General features: G+C 40.5%; 1 protein-coding gene across 1 annotated transcript in view; it reads left to right on the top strand.

Moving 5' to 3' along the window:
• myo18ab (myosin XVIIIAb) overlaps window positions 1–23,206 on the top strand; it is a 124,372-nt gene extending 101,166 nt beyond the window's left edge. The window contains 9 exon segments of the mRNA XM_035155062.2: window positions 3,288–3,404; window positions 5,252–5,335; window positions 7,356–7,493; window positions 10,876–11,061; window positions 11,250–11,389; window positions 13,066–13,110; window positions 18,796–18,918; window positions 20,431–21,945; window positions 23,149–23,206. Coding sequence (XP_035010953.2) covers window positions 3,288–3,404; window positions 5,252–5,335; window positions 7,356–7,493; window positions 10,876–11,061; window positions 11,250–11,389; window positions 13,066–13,110; window positions 18,796–18,918; window positions 20,431–21,937 — 2,340 coding nt within the window. The 3' untranslated portion in view covers window positions 21,938–21,945; window positions 23,149–23,206.
• Window positions 23,207–25,423: the final 2,217 nt, after the last annotated feature.

Genomic DNA, 25,423 nt, shown 5'->3' with positions numbered 1-25,423 from the left:
GTCATTTTGTTTTTATATCAGGTTGTGTAGGGAGAGGTTTTGACAAGTATTTCACTATAGAAAAAAGAACAGACTCTGAAAAGCAAATGCAATTAAATTGTTTTCACAGAACGGGTGGTCCCTTATGTAGAATAAACCTCTAGCAGAGATAAGAAGAAGGTGTCACCTGCTGTTTGTTTTAAGAAGATGTCTTTGAGGATGACCTCTGCAGCACACATCCAGCCTGCTGGGAAAGTAAACGGCTGTTAGAATTGATGATAGAAATAGTTATTGCATAAACTGAGGATTTTCTTTGTATGATTCACCACTGGCCACGTCAGCAAAGACAATATCACGCAAATAGCATTTCTTTCAGATTGTCAACAATCTTTGGCGTTCTTCCACCATTCTCCTGGCATAATTGCAGTGTTTTGAGAAAATTGTCTCGCATGTTTTTGAAAGCTTCATTTTTCCACTGAGGGCCGCAGCAGTCTGAGAGGAAAACTCAGATTGCACTGACAGCCTATTGTTAAATGTGTTAAATGACAGTTTGATGCTGCCGACTGGAACGTTTTTTATGTGTGTGTTTTTTCCAAGCATCCATCACAATATCTTTCCCCACCGCACAAAGCTGGAGCTGGGTTCATAGCTTTTATCAGCACTCAGTGAGGCTAAGGGTGGATTTAAAAAAGGAAAGTGAGATGTACAAATGAATCTGCCCCAGATCGCACACGGATATTTTTAGTTACTGAAGTAAATGTCACAGCAGTGGGTGGTATTAATACAAATAAATGCAAAATAACTTATCTACCTTTGTAATCCAAATCCATATAATCAAGCTGTCCTTCGATTCTGTGATTTTGGTTTATTCTACATCTTGTTTGGACTCTTTCTTAATGGGATGGATGCCAAAGTGTGAGCTCTGCCTGTCTCTGACTCCTCTCGTTTATCAACTGTGTGCAAATAGATTCATTAGCCTTTTCACACAGTCACATTACTCATCATTTATTAATCCATTGCCCTGCACCACCAGCCTCCCTCCTTCTCTCTTTTATATATTATCCCTGTCATTACTGAAATAGAATTACTCCAGCACAGTCCCTCCCCTTCGACTGAAGGTAAGAGGCAGTCACTGCTAGTTCTTAGCCTCTAATTGGATCTGGGTTATGACTGGGACCCTAAGTAACCTCTGTTGGGCCCTGTGATTGTTGAAGAGCTAATAAGGGCTCTCCTGAGAGAAAACCCTTTGCTGTGCATGGAGTGGCACACCCACAAACTCAAAGCTTCATTTCAGACCGTGACCATTTAGTCACACTATACAACTAGAAATGGCTGAGAAATTAAAGGAAAAAACTGAAACTGAGAGGAGAAACAGGATGACACTGCCCCCATTCATGCAGCATGAGGATTAAATTAAAAGGTTTACCGAATATGAAAGTGATGTAACTCATAAGCTATGGCCGTTACAGTCAGCTGATCTCAACCTAGATAATCACCTACGGGAGAGTTTGGTCCTATGTGTTGGACAGCTCTCTTACGACCGTCATTAAAACACCACATGAGGGATTATCTTTCGGAGGTTGTGCTCAGTCTGGCAGCACACGGTGTCCCAGCATCTTACTAATAGCTCTTTTATACCAAAACCTGCAGGTATATGCAGGTTATTTAAACCCAGGTAAACCCACTAAGTAACGATTTTCTTCTTTTTCATTGCCAGTAGAGGAGTTTGCCTCTCTGTTTTTTCCTGGTTCACCCGTTCACCCCGGTTTCTCCTTTCCATTAGTGCCAATCGTATAGCCGATTAAAAACCTGTGTCTATCGGCCAGATGACCTGGGATTGAATGTCGATTAAATCCATTCCAACTGTAGACAAAATTCAGTGTTAGTTTTCTATTTTCAACAGTAGAAAAGGGGCTCATACTTTATGATGGTTTTTCTCTAAATTTTATCACCCAGTGTATTAATGGTGGTGATGCAAGGAAAATGTATAGCTAGCCGCACAAATTTTCATGTATCACTTTTCCCTCTGCTTAAAAATATAAATATACCCATTCCATCAGACACACATGATCCAGCCAAGAGACAAACATTGCTGAAACACTTTTTGTGTAGTTTTGTCTGTGACACAAAAATGTGTATAAGTGCCATTTTTCACATCATCATGGCTGCCTCCCACTAAAATGAATATAGCAGTAGAGTAATATAATATAATTAGCGTTACCTTTCGTTTTTTTTTTGCAGCAGATATTTTCCACCTCTGTGCATTCTTTTGCGGTTGGACCGAAACCCAGTATTATGCCGTCTGCGGGAATGTCATGCAGATAAATTACACAATGACCATGTTACTTACCAATCTGAAACATCCTGCTCTAGTCTTGTAGTACATTTTCGGGACTACCGGCTCCTCTTGCTGCCACTATTAGCCATTGTTGTTTATCGATGTGCATCTACCAGCCTGTACCCGACTTCCTGACACTTTCGATCTGTGCTGGAAGCAGTTGACCAGTTGCAAGAGACTGTACCTGCTGGCAAAGCAGAGCAGACTGGGCTTTGTAGTAACGGGGGCATGAGCTGAATCTGAGGGTTTGAGCTGAGAGTTCCAGCTGCTGCGAAGGAAGAGTTTGAACGAACTAATGTGTTTTCTTAACATTGAAGCCTGCAAACCTTTTCAAGTAGTCCCCCAAATAACAATTATGAACCCAAAAAACAAGCTTAATAGGTCCCCTCTAATTTATTTAATTGTATTTATGTGCTGTTGATCAGTGAGTTTGCGACCACATGTAGACTAACTATATCAGCTATGACTCTAAGTTTTGGTCATGCATCATTGTAAATCAGAGTCACCTGCAGCACAGTTTTTTGTTTTTTGTTTAGGGCTACAGCTTGTGACAAGCAGGTCTTCTTTTCTATTCTGATAAATTATATTGTTTGTTTCTCTAGCTGACAGGTAGATGCCGGACTGCAAATAATGCACTGAGTTGTGAATAATGCACACACCTTAGCACATTTTATTTAAACTACCTTCTTTATAGTGTTGTGTTCTACTAAAACTTATTAACTCATAATAATCAGATGTTATTATGCACAATCATAGACTTACATGTATAACAAAGATCGTGCGACGTGTTTTTCGGTTACAATATACATTTTATTATAAAAACAAAAAAACAATTCTTCCTATTCAATCATAATTGCTCTTTATTACAAAAATAGTCAACTAATAGTGCAAAATTCTATGTCTGCACGGTGACATCACAGCTTGGTCTGTCTGTTTACTCGCCTAATTTGTTTTGCTCTGCGTTGTTCAGCTGGAGGAGCAGCTGAGTCGTGTTCAGAGGGAGAAGAATGACTTACAGTCCAGAATGGAGGAGGACCAGGAGGACCTGAACGAGCTGATGAAGAAACACAAGGCTGCTGTGTCACAGGTCTGCTTTTCTCCTCTGTCACTTTCATATACACTGAGCTACTGGAATAATTAAAACCTGAAAATTACAATTGCTTAGTAATACTTCCATTTCCTTTCTAAGATTTATTCTTTTAATGAGTCATTTATAATTTTACTTAATTAATTTTACTAAATGGAAATAGAGAAATTACTTTTGATGATTATAAAAAGCTTTTTAAATGTAACTTTTTCTTGCTCTTTTTTCTAACTGTTCTGCCTCTTTTATTCCATCTCTAAACTGAGTTGTGCAGAGTCTCCATTTCACAGATAGAGGAGATACAATTTTATTAAATTCAACCCAAAGAGCAGCAACAGAACTGGCTGTCTTTTATATAGTCATGTGGTTGGAGCCCTGACTGTTAAAACTACTACTTTATCTTGGCATGTCGGTGACGCACTGGTTTATAACTGCTAGGAAGAGAAGTAATTAATTTGCCCTGACCACCATAACACAGATTAACACTTAAAGGTTCAGTATGTAGAATTTAGTGACTTCTAGTGGCGAAGTAGCATGTTGCAGCTGAATACCCCTCACCTTAGCCTCCCCTTCCAAACTTGAAAGAGAGCCTGTGGTAGTCTTCAGTTGTTAAAAACTCAAAAGGTGTTTAGTTTATCCAGTTTGGACTACTGTAAAAAACATGGCAGCCTCCGTAGAGAGGACCCACTCCCAATGTAAATATAAAGTATTTAAATATAAAGGGCTCATTCTAAAGAATATTTCTCTAAAAAGGAAACATTGCCCTTTGGACACGAGTACATCCTCTGCGTGTGTGACAAGCCATTAAACTGTTAACCCACACATATGACTATCTTGATAATGCTATCTTAAAGTAACAGTGAAATACTGTTCCACTGATTTTAGACCAGGTTTTTGATAACTGTGTCAGTCTGAAAATAGCAAAGACACGTGCGTCACTCTTTGTGCCAAGTGTGAGATTAGTCCCTCAAACATAATCATCTGTCATATAACAGATAGGTGACACTGTCTGGCTGTTGTATGCTTTTTCATGCCAAACAAAACATTTACCCAGAATATCAGCAAGCTGATCCGTCAAGATGCACAACACCTGCACACACAGTCTAGCCTGCATGCTCTATCCCATCAAGACTTAAAGCAATCCAAAGTTAATATATAAAAGTAAAAATCCCAGGATCAACCTTCACTTTGAATTGTTTGAACATCGCCTATCCCTGCCCAATGAGCTCCACTTGTGTAAGGCGATGGTATTTGGTGAGTTCCGAGTGCCTGCCCTCCTCCCATTAGTATTAATGTAGCTGAATGCGCACATGAGCAGCAAGTGGAAATGAAAGTGCAGTAAAAGTGCTTTCTTTCCATCCCTGATGGCTGATGAGTGATCTCCCTCACTGGCTCCAAATGAATCCATCCTTTCTGTCTAAATTGAAGCAGCTGAATTCCCGCTGGGACCGGCTGTAGCAGCGTGCTTCATCTACTGTGAAAAAAAGCACTTGTCTCAAATATTTCACTCAGGTCACATTGAAATCAGATTTATTGATTTGCTTTCACTAGACTAAAAAAAATCTTTCCAGCAGATTTATTTGTCTAGGTAATGTTATTGTGATGTCACCGTGTTTTACTGGATCTACTTTGTATGTTTTATAGTTTGGTTTTGATGGATGTCTTCAAGTTTTAAGCTGTGTGCATAGTCTGCCTACTGCATAACTGATAGCATACTGTAAAAGTGAAATTCTCATTACCCTCCACCATCAGATAGAATAAAAGAGAAAAAAATGTTTGATGTCCACTTACGGTATCATGCTGCTTCCTGACTTATCTTTTTTTCCCCCTGTGTTGTTTCTTGACTACAGTCAGCCCAGAACCTGGGTCAGATCAGTGATCTACAGGCCCAGTTGGAGGACGCCCTCAAGGAGAAGCAGGAGGTTCAGGAGAAGGTAGGTGCCAGCGTTTTGCTCCTACATACAGCTGATAGTGCCATGCAGAGAAAGGAAGACTTTCACTGTTTTAGTCTCTTAAATATGAGGCTCTGTGGAAGTTGAGTTTTGTTATGGATTTTCTGCAGATTCTTTTTTAACTAGTGCAGTGCCCATTCTAGACCTGCCTGTTTGGAATCGACTGTTCTCTTGTCCTGTGTTAAAGGGATCGTTCACAATTGAAGTAAATGGCGACCACTGCTTCAAATGGAAAAAAATAACAGAAAAAAAATAGAAAATGCCTCCATACTGCTCCCCTCTCATCAGCTAGTGGCTGCTAACTCCTGCTTAACATCTACTGTTAGTTGGTAACTTAAATTGTGCAGGAGACCCTCAAACGTACAAGGGTTAGTCACCATCTAGTCCTATGTTCTAAAAACAAAACCATTGTTAGTGTCTCATACACTGCATGTCCGCTATTTCATAGGTCTGCTAAGCAATCGACACAATCTTCACACCCAAGTTCACAACGCATCAAAAATAAAAGTTATGTGATTCAGATCAATATAAAGCCTTGCTGTAACAAAACTAACTTTGGGCTTTTACTGTGAAGACAAATTACTAAAGAGGAAGTGATTTTATGAATGTTGTTGCCATGACAGAGATCAGCACCAGTGACACCCATGAATGTCTGTCAGTCCCATATGGTGAAATAAATTTAATCAAAGTATGAAAATGATCTGGTGGCGATTTTGACCTTCGGTTGCTAAAGTTTATCCAAAGATGTAGACATGACACATTGAACTCAGTCCCTGAAGGCACATCAGTTGTTATTGCCTGCAGAGCTTGAATTGGGAATTGTTAATGTTGCACCCTGAGAACTTTTTTGAGTTTTCTTTGTTGCAGTTTCCACTGAAGAGCCTCATTTACAAACTTGCATGAATGTGCAGCACCGCCTCAGCCCGTTTTCCTTATCCTAAGAAAAACAAATACAAACCCTTGATGTAATTGATGTGTCATTCAAGCAGAGCGGGCACTGAAAATATGAGACAAAGATGGCCAACTTGGTTTCCCGACTCAGACAAGCAATAAAGCTGAACATGCTAGTTCTGTCATCCTTTTAATGGCTGCTGCAGAATGAGTATTTTTCTCGGTCAGACACAGCTGTATTTGACAAATCAAACCCAGCCAAGAGGAGAGGGAGCGCCCAAGGGATATTTTGTCTTAGAATGACCCATGCCCACAATACCATCTGAGACCTGAGAGTTTCAGAGCACTTATCTCCAAAGAAGAAGGGACAATCATTCAAAGTCTCTAAAGCTAAAGAGACAACAACCTGTCATATTATTTTGAAATGTTAATATCACAGGTTTTTCCCAGTAAATTATCTGAATCCATCACAAGGATGGGTTACCATTTTAATACTTCTAATGCCTGTTCTGATATAACCAATACCAATCAAACTTTAAATTATACCTTTCTTAGAATATAAAACCTTAAACTGAGTTTACATGCTGAGCCTTGTTTATTTAATGAGGACACAAGAAGAAAAGGGCTAAATACAGTGGTGGAGTTGGGATGTGGTAGGCTTTGCAAAAAGACTGGAAGTGGAACGGGATCCGCCCCTTAATCCGCATCGACATCTAAGTTTAATTGTTTCCTCCGGGGCCCAGATCCCATTCCTCTACCAAATTAGGTCTGCTAACAAAATGAACCAACAAACTTACAAACCAAAACTTGGTTACTTTGATGAAAACATAACCTCCCGGCGGAGGTAAAAATGCACCTACCCAATTTAAAACACACTAATTGACAAGTTGTATCTCATTTGGCTAATCCAAAGTTTCAAAGCACCAAATATTCAAACTACTTTAAATTCTCCTTTTGCTTGTATGCCCCAAGAGGCTAAAGGTGTCTAATTCAAGCAAAAACAGCAGGGGTAAAGGCTTATTTACCTCTCAGAACATCAGCTACTGTAGTGATTGCTTTAAATGTAATCCTAAAAACCACGAATATTAACATGTGTATTTGTATGTCGTAGATGCAAGCTCTGCAAAGCCAGCTGGAGTTCCAGGAGCAGTCCATGGTGGAGAAATCCCTCGTCAGCCGGCAGGAGGCCAAGATCCGTGAGCTGGAGACCAAGCTGGAGTTTGAGAAGACCCAGGTCAAACGCCTGGAGGTGAGATCTAAAAACAGGTGTCAAGGAGTGCTGGTCTTGGTAGGTGTGTTGGAGAGGATATGGAGGACATGACAGATTGGTGGTACGAGGTTAAAATGTGCCGCCTAGGTCAGAGACTGGCTTGGGAAACAGGAGAAAGTCAGGGTGAACTTAACACATGTAACCATTTCTGCTTAACTTTTTCCTCTAGCTTGTCTTACTTTCGTTTGACAATACTATTTGTTATTCTGTCATTTTTAAATAACTTCCAGATTTTAATACATTTTGCAGGTTCAGTTTAGTAATCACTTGCCATGCAATGTGCTCACCAATACATGTTTCCTCTGCTCCTTGGTCTCCAACCCCAAGATTTCATATTTGGGGTGAATTGTTAAGAGTTTGGATAATAAACACCAGGGTTAGACTCATTCTCCCTTTTGTTTTGCTTTTCATGGTTTCTCAACAGCAATAAAACTGCAGTGAGTGAATATTTCAGGTTGCCTGAGTAGTGTAACTTATCAAAGCTAGAGGTAGCAGTGCTCAATCAATACAGCTTTGAGGAGGCAGACTTACAACACCCACTCAGTATGTGAAATGTGGACAGGTTGGCTAATGCAGGAGCCAACTCACTGGAAAAGTGTTTCTGCTGGCATTGATGCGAAAACCGAATACACATTCCCTGCAGATTTAAGCCTCATGCAGGAGTCATCTGTTTTAACACTGCTGAAGAATAACACGTAGGTGAAGAAAGTCTGCTGCAGCACGTTATTGCATTATTGATACAAATAAGCTCATCAATAGTTAACTTCTGTCTTCTGACTGGGTTCTGTGGTACACTCATGACCATTCTCACTGAACTACAGCAGGTTATTGTTCATATTATTTCTGGGTTTACCTGGAATGTATGGATTTTTATCTGCTACCGTATTGGAGTTTGAGCTTTGGATTTGTTGATGCAGACTTTTGAGCACCATGATATTAAAGATATTGCTATATGCAGAATTTTTTGTCATGCTTGGGACAAGACTTAAGACCTATCATTCTAAGTATGTCAGATCAGGTCTAAAATGAAATATGTCTCAACAAATATCACCTAGATTGCTATAACATTTGCTGACTTTGTTGATCTCCTGACTTTTTCTCAAGGGCCACTTGCAGGGTTAGGGTAAGCAAGTAGTGTTCTTGCCCACATTTTTGGTAGACCTCAGCAAAAAAACAGTTGATCCTCTTTTGCATGTAAAACCTTGTAGTCATTTTTTTGTGGAGCTCTCTCTGCTCGCGTTCCCATTGTGGTAACAGACGGAAATAAAAGATGACATAATTATTTTTTTCATGCAGGGCTAAAGACAGTCAGAGCATGTCCAAAGATGGTAATCAGCTTGTCTTTGTAATCATGTTAACATGCCTATGTTAACGTTTAGTGAGCTATGGCTGCAGCCTTATTCCAAGGTGTGAAAAATGTTAAATCAACCCAGTTAATATGCATGATTGCAATGATGTTCATTGTATAGACAGTATTCATGTATTTCTATTTTCATCTGACAATCACGGGATAGAGCCCATAGGGTTTCTGCAACCCAACCTAAAGTGCAGTGTTGTAATAACCAATAGAAATAATGGCCAAAACCAAATAATTAAGATCCAATTTGTAATAATCCATAATTATCCTTTAATGGCAACATTAACACCAAATTTATTTTCTACAGAAACTGCTCGTCTGCTCTTGGGAGCCTTCAGGCAGATTTTGTCCCAAACAGATGTAAATCAGTCTCTATGTCTGGAATCTGGTGTAGCTTCTGCTTAGTTTGATTTTCTTTGAACATACTGAACTATTAGTTATATTCCTGCCAGTTTATTTTCCTGCGTATCACATATCATTGTGGCTGTCCAAAAGTCTTTTCATATAAGTAGAGTAATACATATGTAGTATTTTATTAGGTATATCATGTAATTATTCAATCAATTATAATATATCAGTGGAATATATCAAATCATGGTTGTTAAAATCAGAGGTGTCAGCTCATGTTCAGATCAAATATCAGAGTGGAGAAATAATGTGATCCCAGTGAGTCAGTGTCTGTGAAGTGTTTGGTGGTGGCTGGTTTGTGTCTTTCTGAACCTGTTGATCTCCTGAGATGTTTACCTACAACTCTATTGTTTTAACTCAGAATTGAACCCCCCAAATTTTTTTTAAAATACTTGAGGTGAATGATCTGCAGCAGAGATCATGTCAAGTTCCATTCCTGTCAGTCAAGAAAGGAAATGAGAGGCTGCAGTGACAAAGTTTTGTCGTAAATGTACAGATGAATCTGGATTTCTGCTCAGGCTGCAGATGGTAGTCACAATCTGGAGTCAACAACATGAATCAATGGAGCCAACCTGGCTTGTCCAGGCTGCTGGTGGTGGTCAAATTTGGGGAGTTTACACACTTTGGGCCTTAATACCAATCAGTTAATCAATCAAGGTTTGAATATCACAGTCTCTGTTACTGACCATGTTTATCTCTCTATAGCCTCAGTTTACCATCTACTAATGGCTTCTTCCTGCAGGATAATGCTCCAAGTCACTAAGTTAATGTCTCAAACTGGTATATGAACATTATACAAAATGTATATGAACATATACATTTTGTATAATGTTTGTGATGTGGTAGGAGAGGAGTTTGGAAGCATGACTGTGCAGCTGATAGATCTACAGAAATGATGTGATACAGGAGATGAATTTCAGAGAAAATTTTCCAAAATCTCGAGACACGATTCCCATCTGTTGTGATGTGGACGAGCAAGTGAAAAAAACATCAGAATGTTTTAATGTTCCTCCCTGTTCTGTGCATCAGAGAGTGCAAGCTCACCCTGCCTTGTCATGCACTTACCCCACTTGTTTAAGATATGAACCTTTGACTTTAGACCAGAATAGTAGCTAGGTGCAAGCTAGATTGGCTGAATCAGTTACTCTGACAGGTAATCAATATCACTCTATTATCACTATAGGGTTAAATGCTATAATACAGCACTTTTCTAGTGTTTCTATTCAAGTCCATTTACACACAAATTATACAATGTTTCACTTCTCTATCATACATAAATCCAATTCACAATTTGGGGGTCAGTGACATAAGGACTGGATGAGTCGGGCCACCAACTTTCCATTAATGGGACAGACCAATCTACCTCCTGAGCAACAGCCGCTCAATTCATGAGTCTAAATAAAAAATATAACGGTGATCAAATCACAAAAGTATTCATTCTTGTTGAGGAAATGATTTAAAGTTGCTCATTTAGTTCACTCTCTCACTCTATGTTTGCCCTGAGCTGGTTTTAGTATAGTGTTCTCACTTTCCTCAGTGAGTGTATATGGTATCAGTCTGACTGTATCATTAAATCTTCTCTTTATTGTCTTGCAGAGCCTCGTGGCTCGTCTCAAGGAGAACATGGAGAAGCTGATGGAGGAACGAGATCAACGCAGCAGCAGCGAGATTCGAGAGAAGGAACAGAACAAACGTATGCAGAGACAGATCCGCGACACCAAAGAGGAGATGGGCGAACTGGCCAAAAAGGAAGCCGAGGCTAGCCGCAAGAAACATGAGCTGGTAACGATGTGATGCCACTAATGAGACAACTTGCTCACAGTTTGAACAATGAGCGAGCAGTACTTTCAGATACACCCAGCGTTTTAAGAGTGGACTCTGTGGTATCCATCAACAGTAAATCAGCACCATTGAACTGTGTAACCTTTTGTAAAAGTGAAAAGTTCCTCCTGTCTTTGTCTCATTAACAGGAAATGGACATTGAGAGCCTAGAAGCTGCTAATCAGAGCCTGCAGGCAGACCTCAAGCTGGCCTTCAAAAGGATTGGTGACCTCCAGGCCGCCATCGAGGATGAGATGGAGAGTGAGGACAATGAAGACCTCATTAACAGGTACAAAAAGTAATCTTCTAGGTTTGGACGTTTTGAATAACCAGAAGTTTGACGATGTAATATGAACTGTAGTATAAACATCCAAAGACAGTTTCCCAAGGAATATTTCAGTCACTAAGTGCACATCATTACCATGTGTGGAGCCCAGTCTTCCCTGGGTCATCGAATGGCACCAGTATGTTGTAGTACTAAAACTCTCTTGTTCTACACGAGGCAAGGTCATTGTGTTAAGTGAAGGCTAAAGGTAACTGTGGTCTGTACTTGACTAGAATACTAATTATTATGTTATCTTGACCAGAATACACAAAAGTTTAAACTGAAATCAGACTCAAAAATATAATCTTGAATCAAGGTTCACTTGCTCCATTCTCAAGTATTTACCCACTTGTCACAGTCTTCATCATCAGTTTGGTGAGTTGTTGTCATCATGACAGTTGGAAGCTTTAGAAAAAAATGGGTAGTGGACTTAAAATTGGTGCTCCCCAGGTCAAGAATGAATTCATACTCGCCTGAATATTTTAGTCTGGATATTGTTCTTACCTTTCAGTTCTATGTGTTATCCACTGTTTCTGAAAGGATGTATGACTGCCCTACTTTTCATGTGACTCGATCTTTGCTTTAAAAGTGGCGGGACAGAAACAATGTCAACATGTTTGTATACCATAAATTGATGGATTTGTTTCAAATTTCAGGCATTTTGCTATTATGTACAGCAGAACCATGCTGATATTATATATATATCTATATATATATAGATATATATATGTGTGTGTATGTCATATGACCTGACTTTATCTTGTGCACTCACTCTAATCTGTAAAGACATCCATTGTAACTATTCCTAATTCAGCCATCACAGGTTGCCCCGGTGAAATAGTTACATATGTCGTGTTATTTCTTTTAGTTTCTGAATGAGATAAGAAGAGTGAGATAAGAAGAGTGAGATGAGAATGGTGACATCGGCCTTATGTCTGTACATAGAACAGAGCCTGGTGATCAGCAGCCAGGCACACTGAGTTCCTGGAGTCTTGCCGTCACAGTGAGGTTGCCTGCTTTCATCATGTCTGCACAGAGAGCAAAACCTCAGCCTGTTCTCAACCCACGCTGTAGCCGTAGATTTCCCTCAGAAGCGCTCGGCAGAATCCTAACTGTTGTTAGTCAAGAAATCGGTGCTTTGCTTGGCAAACCGATGTCCTGACTTGGGCTCTCTGCTCAACATAGATAGACTCAATGTGTGTGTCACCTGAAATAGTCAGGAGTTATCCCAGCAAATGTCTTAGTCTGACTGTATTATTCACAGTAAAATGTCCTGTCCTTTCTCAAGGCCTCTTATAAGAAAATGTAGTCACTCTCTGAGCCTCACAATGGTCCCACAGAGTGAGCGTTGTTGTCTGTAAGGTGTTTTTCTCTGCTCTGTATGCACGGCACAAGATAAGGATGAGATGGCATGCTGAGTCAATATGCGAGGCGCACAATACGGTTAGTTTGGCAAAGAGAAGTACAACCCTGTCATCACAGCGTCTGCCATTACATCCATTGTTATTCAGATATTTCTAAGCATCCTTGACGTTTTTGTTTTTTACCTGATTCTTACTTCATGGTTTCCTTTTGTTTTGTCTTTTGTTTTTCTGTTTTCTTTTCTTTTCTCTCCCTCCACCCATCATCACTACGACCAGTTTGCAAGACATGGTGACAAAGTATCAGAAAAGGAAGAACAGAACGTGAGGAACTTGAACTCCTGATGATTCCTTTCATCACTGGAAATGATGCAGCTTTCTACAGTCTTTGAACATTTAGTCGAGAAGTTGATAGTGGAGAGAGAAAACCCACAGCTTTTCTCTGGGTTTAGTTTCAGTCCAGTAAGTCCATCACCTCTGGCTGTCACACCATAGAAAAGACAGAAGAGCTGATATTTCAAGGAGAAATTCCCTCTGACTTAAAAGATGAAAAAGATATTTGGAATACATCTGGCTTCCCCTGCCGCTTTTGTTGTTTCTGGATTTCTCTGATTCCTGTGATAATTCTAAACTATTATCTGGCCCTCTGAATCAAAGAATGATGGCTCAGTTTCAGATCCAATATGTTCAACAGATCAAATAGGGAGAAATGTCTCATAGAAGAGGCAGAGATACCGTAAATCTGATAGGGATTACTTAATGTGTGAAGACTATAGAATAATGCATCATCAACAGTGCACGGAGATTCCCCCATAACCCCAGTTTACTGCACTCTTCACTGCATGCCCTCACATGCTGAGCTGCATGAACGCCACTGACAATATGTTACTTAAGCCCCAGCATGAAACCAAACTCCCTCAGATTCACTGTACGGTTAACCACTCACCGAAGCAGGTTTGAGGTCTCCCTCGCAGTTCTCCATTATGTGGCCAAGGGGCTTATCCAGCTGTGTTTGCTGCCTTGCCGAGGGTGTCATGTCGGACTCTGCTGTTGTTGTGTTTGAACAGCACCCAACCTGTCAGCCTCTCACTCCCTGGGCGCTCTTAATTTTTCATTGCCCCGCTCTAGGGCTTGATGTGACAGGGGCTCGGGGTGACTGCCCTCCTGACAGCAGTAAAGGAGGGTGTGTTCCACATCTATCTTTGACTCGCAGTCACTCAATAATGCAGAATCCTCAATGTCTAACAAAGAGCTGTCTTGCTCACCAGGCAAGTAGCACACATGTAGGGTTAACCTCTGGCTCCAGTCTGTGTTTCGTTTTCTGATGGTGTAAATCTGAAATATAAGGCACACTTAAATACTTTACTAAATAAAGTTAGCTGTAGCTGAGTAACTTGTAGAAATGCTGATTTCAGGTAAAGTATTAACTTTTATATTCCTTTTTTTTTACACTAATTATTATTACAGAGATAATTATTGATGTAAACAGGGTAATCCTCAGGTGAGTATCAAACTAGAGAGCTGTATTTGACTTAAGTCCCGTATCTACGAAATATACCAACTCACAGAATCATATCTTGAAGTGACAACTCTCATTTCCATCATGGTGTTGAGAAAATACATATGTTTAAATTAAAAAAAATTAAATCCAACATCTCACTTATATTTAATCAGCTTATCTCATAAAAATTCACTTAAACTCTAGTCCTCCTTGTTTTTGGTGATGCCAACTGTCATGGTCCTAATATCTCTGCCAATAAAGCATTGCTTTTAAATCGTAGTTACCAGGGTTACTTTTTCTCTAATGCTACTGCCGGCTTAGCTGTCAATCAAACTTGTGCTCAACCTGCCCACTCAGAGGCTTGTAGAATGAAGGAATATGTCTTTCTCTCTCTCTACCTCCCCCGTATTTTTAATCCATCCATCCATTTCATTTTTGTTTGCTTATCGAGGACAGGTTCAGTGACAGTGACAGCAGTACTGTTTTCCTGTTCCTCCTGGGGGATCCTCAGACTTGCCAGATGTGATATGTAATCTTTCCAGTAGGCTCTGTGTCTACCTTTAGGGTTTCCTACCAGTTGGGCGTCCTTGAAGATTCTCCAATTAAAGGAGACATCCTGATCAGAAGGAACGGATTTAAAACTCCAATGCATGACTGTATTTTTAAACAACCAACTCAGATCTTCTACATTTAGAAACAATCTGCAGTAAGAGAGAGCAGCACATAGTCCCCCTGCCTGTAATACAACATCTGAAAATCACTTTGTCCTCTTTGGTATCTGGTTTGGCAAATATATTATTATTTTAATATGTGCAATATATATTGTGCTGACTTCACCGGTCACTGCAGTGGGAGTTTTGCAGCACTGATAAACAATGTAACCTAAGCGTGTGACACTGTGCTCCCCTGATTGTCTTGGAGAGGATGCATATGTCTGTGCTCCAAAGCCACAGGGACTCCACTGGGCCGACAGTTTCATATATCGGATGCATAAACAGTGGTGTCTCTAAGACCCAGAGACACAGAGGAATGAAGCCGAGTAGAACAGAGCAGGACGATCCATAGACGCTAATGATGAATGTAATAGTGTGTAACAGAGATGTACAACCAATTGCGGCAGAATGTCACAGACAATTAATGTCTCCTCAGCCCTGTGTTTGTTTGCTTCCCCAAGGCTCCCAGCAGGGCTTAGCTAATGGTATGGTGGCCGAGGATATAAATTTTAGATGACACCATGTATGAAGGTGCTCAATTACATAGAGCCCACCATTGTGGTCTTGGCCATAGACCAGATTGGTGTCTCTGTACTCGGAATGTGTTATGGCAGTCTTAGAGAGGAAATACAGTTTTTCAGCTGCAACATTTACTCACTCGTGACTGCAATGTTTCGGCAATATGAGAAAACTAAAACCTAGTGGAAGTATGTTTTGTTTGACTATTTTTAGACAAACTTTTAATTTGCATGTGAAAGAAATCTGCTTAAACTTCTTTGATTAAAACCTAAATATTGCAAAAAAGTTTACACATGTTGACTCCTTCCAAAAGGAGAATGCTACTGCAACCACAGAATTATTTTCACACCTTGAAAAATATATCAATCAAAAACATAAATTCCATCTTGAGTGGAAATAATTTTTGTGTCTTCTTGAATATATTTCCAGAAAGATAGTTTATTTTGAGCTTGTGGAAACATAACTATTGTGATTAACGGAATGGATACATACTGCAACAATTTATTTAAAGATTGTATAATTAACAAAAAAGACAGCTTCAGATATGTCTTGGGTCTAATCTGATGCTATATTCACAATACACTACACTACACACACTGGCCTAATAACCTGAGTAGTTTGAGAAGCCCAAACCTGCCTGCTATAACTTAAATCAATATTCTATTAATTTGCAAAGCCGGTATGCTTTGAATGACGCATAACGTTGTCCTGTATCCATATCAACATATCTGCAAAGTTGCAAAATGTTCACGTTGAACATAGCTAGGTTTGTGGTTAAGGTTAAATATTGAAAGTCAAAGCTGACTTGAGACACATGGTTAAGTACAAACTTTTCAACCGTAAACAATGTTTTTCTGAGTTTACTCGAAGTGTTTAAGTAGCCTAAACCTGAAATAAACTCTGATATCATAATCCTGTACTTGCAGCAACCATTCACACAATTTCTTTAGTACTGTAAAGTCCTCTTGTTGGTTTTAGGAAACTCAGAGGTGTCACTTTGGTTACAAGGTGAAGAACACAAAAGTACATGCATTTAATTATCTGCTTTTCTAAAGGCACAAGGAACAATATTTAGTTAATACAAATGTCAGGGAAAACAAGTTGACTCACGGAAACTTGATCAACACAGATCTTACACCACTTTACCCTGAAAAGGGTCAGATAAGAAGCCATGTCTGGATTTTAGGATCTGCGACCTGACATTTGAGCGTCCAATCCTTATGGCTGAAGTTCAGCCTATTTTCTGACAAATCTGCAGTGACAGGGACACTTGGCTGCACTGTTATCATTACAGTAGACAGCAGCAAATCCCCAGATTGTCTAATAGCCGAGGCATTTTCTGCAAAGTTAATTATAGCTTAATAATCCATTGCTCTCCTCCTTGGCCCCATCCTCTGCCCTCGTCTTTGGCGTGAATGCACTCTAGCATTACCACCCAAGGTAATTGTATTCCATAAACGCCAGCAGGCCTTGAATTTGGATCTTGCTGGGCAAGCCAGTTTGGAATCTCTCCTTTGAAATCTGGGGAGATTTGTCTCTGACTGCTAATGATTTTAATTATTGGTGGTACTGCACCATTTTGACCTTTACAAGAAAAGACAGTTTTTCCCTCTCTCTTCCTCGACAATATGGGAGGCTTTCTGAAACAGATGCAGATGAAAACAGAGATGTTGAGCCACCCCTCTGATGTCTCAGTAGGACTATTAAGCTGTAACAACTTAATTTCACAGCGCCACACAAGCACTGGGCTCTGACGGCACTTAATGAGAGTTGCGCTCTTTTCATCCGTGTCAAATTTTATGACAAGCCCTCTGTTTTACTCTGTGGCTTGCAGTTGCTTTTGAACGTGTAATGATAATTGAGAGGAAGAATTGTGCAGTGCCCAGCTGTGTCCCAAATCATTCTGTCAAGAGCTGAAATTATGTGTGTGTGTGTGTGTGTGTGTGTGTGTGTGTGTGTGTGTGTGTGTGTGTGTGTGTGTGTGTGTGTGTGTGTGTGTGTGTGTGTGTGTGTGTGTGTGTGTGTGTGTGTGCGCGCGGTCTTGTACAGCTATCTTTGTGAGGACATTTTGGGAAAGTGAGGACATTTTGGCCGGTCCTCAATTTGTGACCCACCTTTAATGGACTGTTTGGGGGTTAAGACTTGGTTTTAGGGTTAGAATTAGGTTTGGGTTAGGGTTAGGCATTTAGTTTGGATGATTAGGGGCTAGGCAATGCATTAGTGCCCTCACTAAGATAGAAGTACAAACATGAGTGTGTGTAGCTGTGCAATTTTTTTCAACGCAGGTGTGTGTTGTTTCATCGTCCATGCCATCTTATCATTGGCTATAGTTTATTTCGTAGAGCTAGGAACACAAGTACATGAACATTGTCTCACCTAGTTTCACAACAGAGATTACATTATGTAAGTCTAACCTTTATCAGATCGATGCAGGCATGTTCATCTACTACACAATGAAAGACATTGTCTCTGTTTTAAAGTCCAGTATCCCTCTGATACACACACAGTTAACGGGACACACCTTTCACATGCCAAATCCCACATCATAAAAACAATTGTGCAATGTTCAGTGCGCTACAACTGCACTTTCTCTGAGTGAATTTGTTGCTCTGATAGATTTACAACCACTTATTAACTGAGGTAGTGCTGCTGTAACATTGTCTTTTATTATTCCAGTCTTCCTCCTTGTCAAAACATGGTGCCTGCATTACCCATAATTCAGATGTATAGCATCATTTCAGTTTAACCAAATCGCCACAACACTATTTTGAAGGTGAAGTTGTTACCTAGGCTGAACCATAATTCATATTCACTTTCCTCTCTACCTTTAAATGCATAGTTCAGATATCAAAGCAGAGTTGCTTCACTCCCAGATCAATAAATGTGGTGTGTAAAATGTTCATCATACATAACAGGCTAGTGATGGCCAAAAACTTTAAAAAGGCCAGGTGGTAAAAACATAGAAGTGGGTGTTAATATCTATACAGCCTGCTGTGGGCATGTTTGGGTGAGCTGACTGCATGTGCTGTATTTTATCCAGAATAAATGGCTCAATGACTAACACTTCATGCCTGGTCTTCTTTTTCTGACCCCACAGCCAGAGTTACAGCCAGAAATGTGCAGGAACTTTTCTCCTATAACACTAACATTTGATGTACCTTGTTCTCTCCTTCCTGAATAACCATGTCTGTCTTTTGGTCATTGATAACCTCCTTTCTCATCTTGTCTGCCCTTTGCTTTCTCTGACTTGTTTTTCTTTCTTTAACTGCTTACCAGTCCAGGGGATTCAGACACCGACTCTGAGGTGGAGGATCGTGTGGATGGGGTGAAGTCCTGGTTGTCCAAAAGCAAAGGTTCTGCCAAGAACCTCTCAGATGATGGCAGTCTCAAGAGCTCCAGGTCAGTACAAAGGCAGCTGCTATCAGCATCATTTCAGCACCTGATAGTGAGCAGTCTACCCAGACATTTGAATGCTTTAGAACTTTGGATGAAGTGGTTTACATGATCTGGCCCAGAGGAAATAAAGCAATGTGAGCAGGTTACTTGGCTGAAATGAGGGAACTGCTGTTGCTTAAATGTTTTTTTTCAAAGTGCTTTGTATTTTATTGTCACCCTCCCAGAGAAGAGGGTTTGTTTCTAAAAAACACACCACCTCAGTGGTAGATTTATCAACATGCCCAATGGCCAGCTGGCAACGTCTACCTGAGACACTCGCAGAGATTAATGGATGTGTCTGCAAGCTGACAGCTTGAATTGCCCCAGATTTGTCTCCTTACCAGAAGATTTAACTTCCCTCCCTCAGCTGAGCCACTGCCAACTTTAAAAACTTTTTAAATGTCTCTTAGCAGCAGGTCCCCGTAGGCATAAACTGAGTGATTTCATTGAGCTAGCCAACACTGCCCCTTGTAGTAGTAAGTTTCAGATTCAAATGACTTTAATTGCACAGGAGTAAGAGTACAAGTACATTTGAATTCTTGCCAACTTCTCTCAGTCATTTAACAAAGAACAGGCCAACAAAAGGGAGTAAAAAGGAATTTAAATATTTATCAAGTTTAATGTGTTACTTTAGTTTTCATAAGGGAATGTTGTTCAACCAAATTACACAAAATGATGTTTTTAAAGTCTTCTGCAGTGCTCACAGGAATACATTATTAAAGATCAGTGTTACATCACATAAAATGTAACTATAAAAGTTCTCCTTCTCTTCATATGAAAGCACCTGACCTTGGTTTATTACTAGAACACAATGGTAAGATTTAACTTCCCTAAACCTCAACCCTATCAGTCCGGCATACACAATAGAAACATAACTTCATAACTGTAATAAGTAGGACTTACTCTTTCTTCTTTTCAAACACTTTTAATCCTCTTTGTCAGTCTCTGTAGAATAGCTCTAGCTTTCGAGCAGCAGAAGTTTATTTCTTCTTTTCTGTCAAGTGCTACTTGTGGGGTTAAGGGACATTTTAATCAATCTGAATCTAGCAGAAAATAAATACGCAGTTTATTAAATTCAAGCCTTTCATTAAATGTTCTACGGTTTAGGTTTCAATAAATTCAAGCAACAACATTCAAAAGTAATCTTACATTTAGGGAACTAAAACTCATTTCTGCCAACATGCCATTCAAAATATTAATTAATTGTTTTGTCCTTTGTGGGCCATACTATTATTTTGGTTTCTATCTTTACATTGCAGTGCAGGAAAACCCATGTTAGTCCATAGTCAGTTTTCTCCAAATTTGCTTTTCTATACTCTATATTCAGCTTTTACATTTCTTCTCACTATTCTGTCTTTATGATTTCATTCATCTCTACTTCTCTTCCTCAACTCACCTCCACTTGACCCTATGTCTCATCATTTTCTCTCCCATTTTCTTCATTCCTTCGTCCTTTCCATTGTTGTTTCTTTCTAGATATGCTGTAAATTTAGACGCAAAAGAGTGGAAAGAGGGTAAGGAATGGAAAGAGATGAATAAGGAGGGCAAAGATGTAACACCGAGCAGGCCATTGTCCGTGATAAGTTCCCTTAGCTACAGAAAACGATCCAACCTGGATTCAATCGGAGGCAAAGAAAGTGCCCTCTTCAGTGCCCTCAAGGAGAATGCTGACCCAGAAGATTCACCGTCCTTCTCGAAGGCCAAACCCAAAACCTCGGATCTTCAAGATGACACCTACTCAGTTACCTCCAGGAGGAAGTCCCAGGTAGGGGATGACGTGAATGGCAGAGAATCAGTCATCTCCCAGGCCTATTCAGAGGCCAACAGCCGAGCCAGGAAAGGCATGGACAGTCGTTGGGGTGACTTTGACAAGGAATCGACCATTTCATTCCCTGCATCAAATCGGGCTTCCACACATCTTGGGTTAAGCCCCGAGAATGATGCCAAATCTACCATCAGCTTAGGTCTGTCAAGCCCACTTGGACGCGGTCGAAGCACCTCTCGCTTAGATGGGGGCAGAGGTGGTTACTCAGTGTATGGCAGCAGTCCCAGTAGCCCTTGCTTTAGCAGACGGTCTGGGGGTCGCAGCCCCGGAAGTGTTAGCCGAGCTGATTCTCGCATGTCACTGGCACGAAGCTGCCGCTTGAGTGAGTTTGATGTTGATATTGATGACAGTCGGAGTGTTGCCTTTACTGAGAAGTCAGCGTACAGTCCTATCTCGTCCACCGGGCGCAGTATGTCCATGCCACCACCACAAAGCAGATCATCAACTACTAATAATGATCCAGTTGATAATTTTGAAATCAAAACAGTCAGTCATCGCAATTACCTTGATCCCGACCTAGAGAAAGCCATCAATGAGGTGCTGAGTTTTAAGCCTATCAAATTCAAGCGCACAAGCTTGGAAGACTCAGAGGGTGAAGGGGAACAATCCAAGAATGATGAAGATGACAAAGAAAGAAAGAGCGTCAGTAATGGAGACACTTCTCGCGCCGCCAGCAGTCTTAGGCGCTCTGCATCTGCTGTGGACTGCATGAGACCGTCCCGCAGTGCCAGCAGCTGCAGCAGTCACCGTAGCAGCAAGAGCAAAGGCAAGAGTAAGAAAAAGAAGAGAAGCCACAGCTCCGAGTCTGAGAGCTCAGGAGACGGCCGTCATCATAGGAGCAGCTCCAAGAGAGGGTCCAAGAAGTCCAAGAAAAAGTCCAAGAAGCGGGATAAATCTTCGTCATCTTCGTCCTCTACATCCTCAGATTCTAAGTCAGACTCTGATTCAGATTCAAGCTCCGGAGCCTCAACCATTTCCTACCGAAGCTCCAGTAGTGTGAAGAGGGCCCCAGCTCGGAAGGCTTCCAGCCCAGAAAGAGAAGGAGATGATGGGCCACAGAGCGAGGGTCAGCCACTTAACAAAAAGGTTGATAAGAAGAGGAAGAAGAAGGTGGACAGCCTGATGATGAAGTACCTATACCGGCCGGACAGTGACTGAGGCAGGCAGTAGGTGCTTGCCTGATCCGGACCTAAGAGTGCTTTGACGCATGGTGTGATCTAATCAAAGACGTTTTCACCATTATCAATCATTTTCCTGAATGAGATCAGCCTTTCACAGTTCTGAACTTTGTGTGTTGTTTGGCATGCTCTCAATTTCTAATGTTTGCCACTACATGTTGTTAGTTTCAAGCCAAACAATGACCACAGTCTCTGTGGCTGACTGTGATTTAATACTGTTGAGGCTATTGGGTGCACTCAACGTGGATGTGCCCAGAATTACTCCCAAGATGTCACGTTGATTAATGGCCACAGAAGGTAAAAATAACAGTCAATTAAGAAAGGCCATAATATTTTTTTTCTTCCCTGCCCTATAACTTCAGGCATAATTAGACCCCAAGCATTGATTAACACACAGTAGCAAATTCATCCAAGATACACAGCCTTGAGTAATTAACCCACAGTTTTGTGTATTTAAACACATTGACTCTTTGATGGGTAATGACATTTGTTTAGTAAGTTATTCTGTATGTTTGTCTTATTCTTTAAGCTTATTCATTTGACAGCTGTTATATTTAAGAAGGGAAACTGTCACACCTTAGTAACATATAACTGAATGGTTTTGAATGCTACACATTGCATGAGGTTACTGAGATTTAGTTAGTTGATACAAACTAACCTCACAGCTTGCAACTGCAAATATAAAACAGATCCATTCCAAAATGTAAAACACAGTGTTGTATATAGTATAACAAATAGCAGCAAATACAGAGATGCTGCAAGTCGTCCCCAATGGAAGGGATGCATACAACACAACATACAACATTTCTTTATCAGTCCTGATATAGTACCACTATATATCATACATTTAATCAGTGTGTTTATTGCTGCCAGTAGTGGATGAAAGATGAGCTGCAGCAACACTACAGGTTAATACAGGAGTGTCATTCATACACAATCTAACAGTTTTGTCTTTTTTATGTTACATCTGCCCGATTTTGCCATTTTACTACTTGGTAGTTTTTTGATGACAAATTTATTAAATTCTGTTTTGGCACATATTTTTAATGCAACGCATGTGTGGTCAAAGTGCTGATTTTCACTTGTGTGTGTGTTTTTTACACTGAGTTGCACCGAGCTCTCTTCCCAATTTTTATTTTCGGCTGAAGTGTTTTGATAACATCAGTGTCTCTTTGTTCTTTCTTGCTCCAGCCCCCCTGGTCGAAGACGCTACTACTTCAGTAGATCTGATGAAGAGGAGGAAGAAGAAGAAAAAGAAGAGGGCGGGGCGGCCCAGGGCTCTTACCCCTCCCGATCCAGATATGGCAGCCAAATAAAAGACGATGACAGCGAGGACAGGCCTTATGAGACCACATCGTAGTCCTCACTGTCATCACCCACCGTAGAAAACGCACCCTCATTCCACTGTCACAGTTTGTCTTGCATGCGCAGTCGACCACAGTGTTGATCAGATGGTCGCAACCACATAACCTAAACACTCACAACCTTGCAAGAGAGCACGGACGCTGAAACGCTGTAGATGTTCATAACCCTCGGTCAGCTGAGGCAAATCCTCTCAGGGTTTGGTCAGAGCCTGACAAACCTCAGTCTTTCTGACTCATCGGTTCATCGGTCTAACCTCACTGCACACACTGCAGCTCTGGTATTAGCGACTCCACTCTGCTGGTTGCATGCAAGCAGCAGTTGCTTGGTTTGAGCAGCCATCCTGTTGAACTCCAGTCACGGTTGTTACTGACCCAAAGAACTTGAGGTTGCAATGATAATAGCTTCTTTCTCTCCCTCTCTTTGTCTCTGTCACTCTTCCTCTCTTCTTTAAATATAGTACACTACAACAATATAAATTGCCACTGTACAATGTATTGCCAAAAAGCCTTTGTTCCAAGTATGTGTGCACATTGTTTTTTTGTATTTCCACTTGATGCTGAAGTCTGGGAAAAGTTCCAGCTTTTTTTTCTTCTTCTTCTTCTTTCCTTTTTGGGATAAGTGCCATTTGACTTAAGTGGGCTCCTCTACAGCTGGCTTCTCTGCAGCTGTGGCGTTTCATGAGCTGCTGCACTGTACACTGAAGATGCTCTCATTATCATCTGCTTGTTTTTGGTTTGCCTGAAAAGTTTTCTGCCTTTTGCTGGCAAATAACCTCTTCCTCACAGGGGAAGAGGATTGCATCACTTACCGCTCCGTCACAGAAGCGTGGCAGAGATTCGTTTCCCTCCTGTTGAATCTTTTGTAATTGATGTTTTGACAGATTTGTTTTGCAGAGGACCGCTGTCAAGCAAATAATTTCCACGGGTTTTGAGCTTACCTCTGTGAAACGCCTTGTCTCGTTTTATTGTGACTTGATTTGACTACACACTTGCCGGAATTAGTGGAAGAGACTTTGTCCTTGTGCTTGTCGTTCACATGCTGTCTGTGTTTTAAGTTTGATGTGCTTTACTTCTCCAAAGGGAATTTATTTAACCTTGGGCACTAATCACTTGTCGGTTTAATACAAAAAACCCTGAGCGTATGGAATCCTCAGCCAGCATGATAAAAGAGCAGGCTGCGTTATTCTCTAATTTTATTATTCTTAACAAATCACAAGGAAAGACTATAACCAGTCATGTGTTTTCTCAACCTTCGGGAATAGTATGTGTAAGAAAATATCCTTTTTTTTCTGAGATTTCAACCACATTTCTCAGCATTCTGGTTTGGGTTTCCTCACAGTCCCACCTAACACAAATGAAATATTTATAGATGTATGTTTTCCATTACAGAAAGTTAATTAATTTCCTAAATTTACTTGCCACTATAGGTTTTTTTTTTTGGGGGGGGGGAACTGGGAACTTGCTAGTGCTCCACAGCGACTATATAAAGATGGACAACATGACAGCTACTCAGAAGTGAAGCCCCCTACTGGTTGCAGCACAGATAATAAACCATAATTTTTTTAACAGGTTTGGTTTTAATTAGTTATTGGATGTTATGAAAACTGGAGTAGACATCGTGATTGACAAGTGAGTTTGTTTTGTGATGGGTTGGGGGGTGTATCAGTGGGACTTTGTTACCATGGCTTACTGATGATGTCACCAGCGCAACATGGCATCGCCCATATACGAGATAATATGCCTTCATTTTCATACAGTGGGAGGAAGTGGAGACGTGTCATACAGTCACTGGTCAATAACAGCTCAGCCAGCCTGGTTATTAGTGGATATGAATTAGTCGTTCAAACTTTATATCTGTACACTAAACTGCAGTGCATGCTGCTGGATGCAACACAGCTAATAGGACTCTAACTTTCTTACAAAAATCCTTACAAATTGAAACCAACACATGTTCTAATTCATCTAAAATCACCACATCCTGTATTATGTTGGAGAATGAAGGAGTTTTTGTTAATTCACGTTGCCTCCACTGCAACATTGAAGTAAAAAAAAAACTCTCCTTGATTAATCTGTTTAATCTTGATTAATTACTTCTGAGGCAG

Source organism: Hippoglossus stenolepis, chromosome 4 (genome assembly GCF_022539355.2).
Source record: "Hippoglossus stenolepis isolate QCI-W04-F060 chromosome 4, HSTE1.2, whole genome shotgun sequence".
Classification (NCBI taxonomy): Eukaryota; Metazoa; Chordata; class Actinopteri; order Pleuronectiformes; family Pleuronectidae; genus Hippoglossus; species Hippoglossus stenolepis.
Note: the sequence above shows the minus strand (reverse complement) of the source record. Positions and strands in the feature narration are given on the sequence as shown.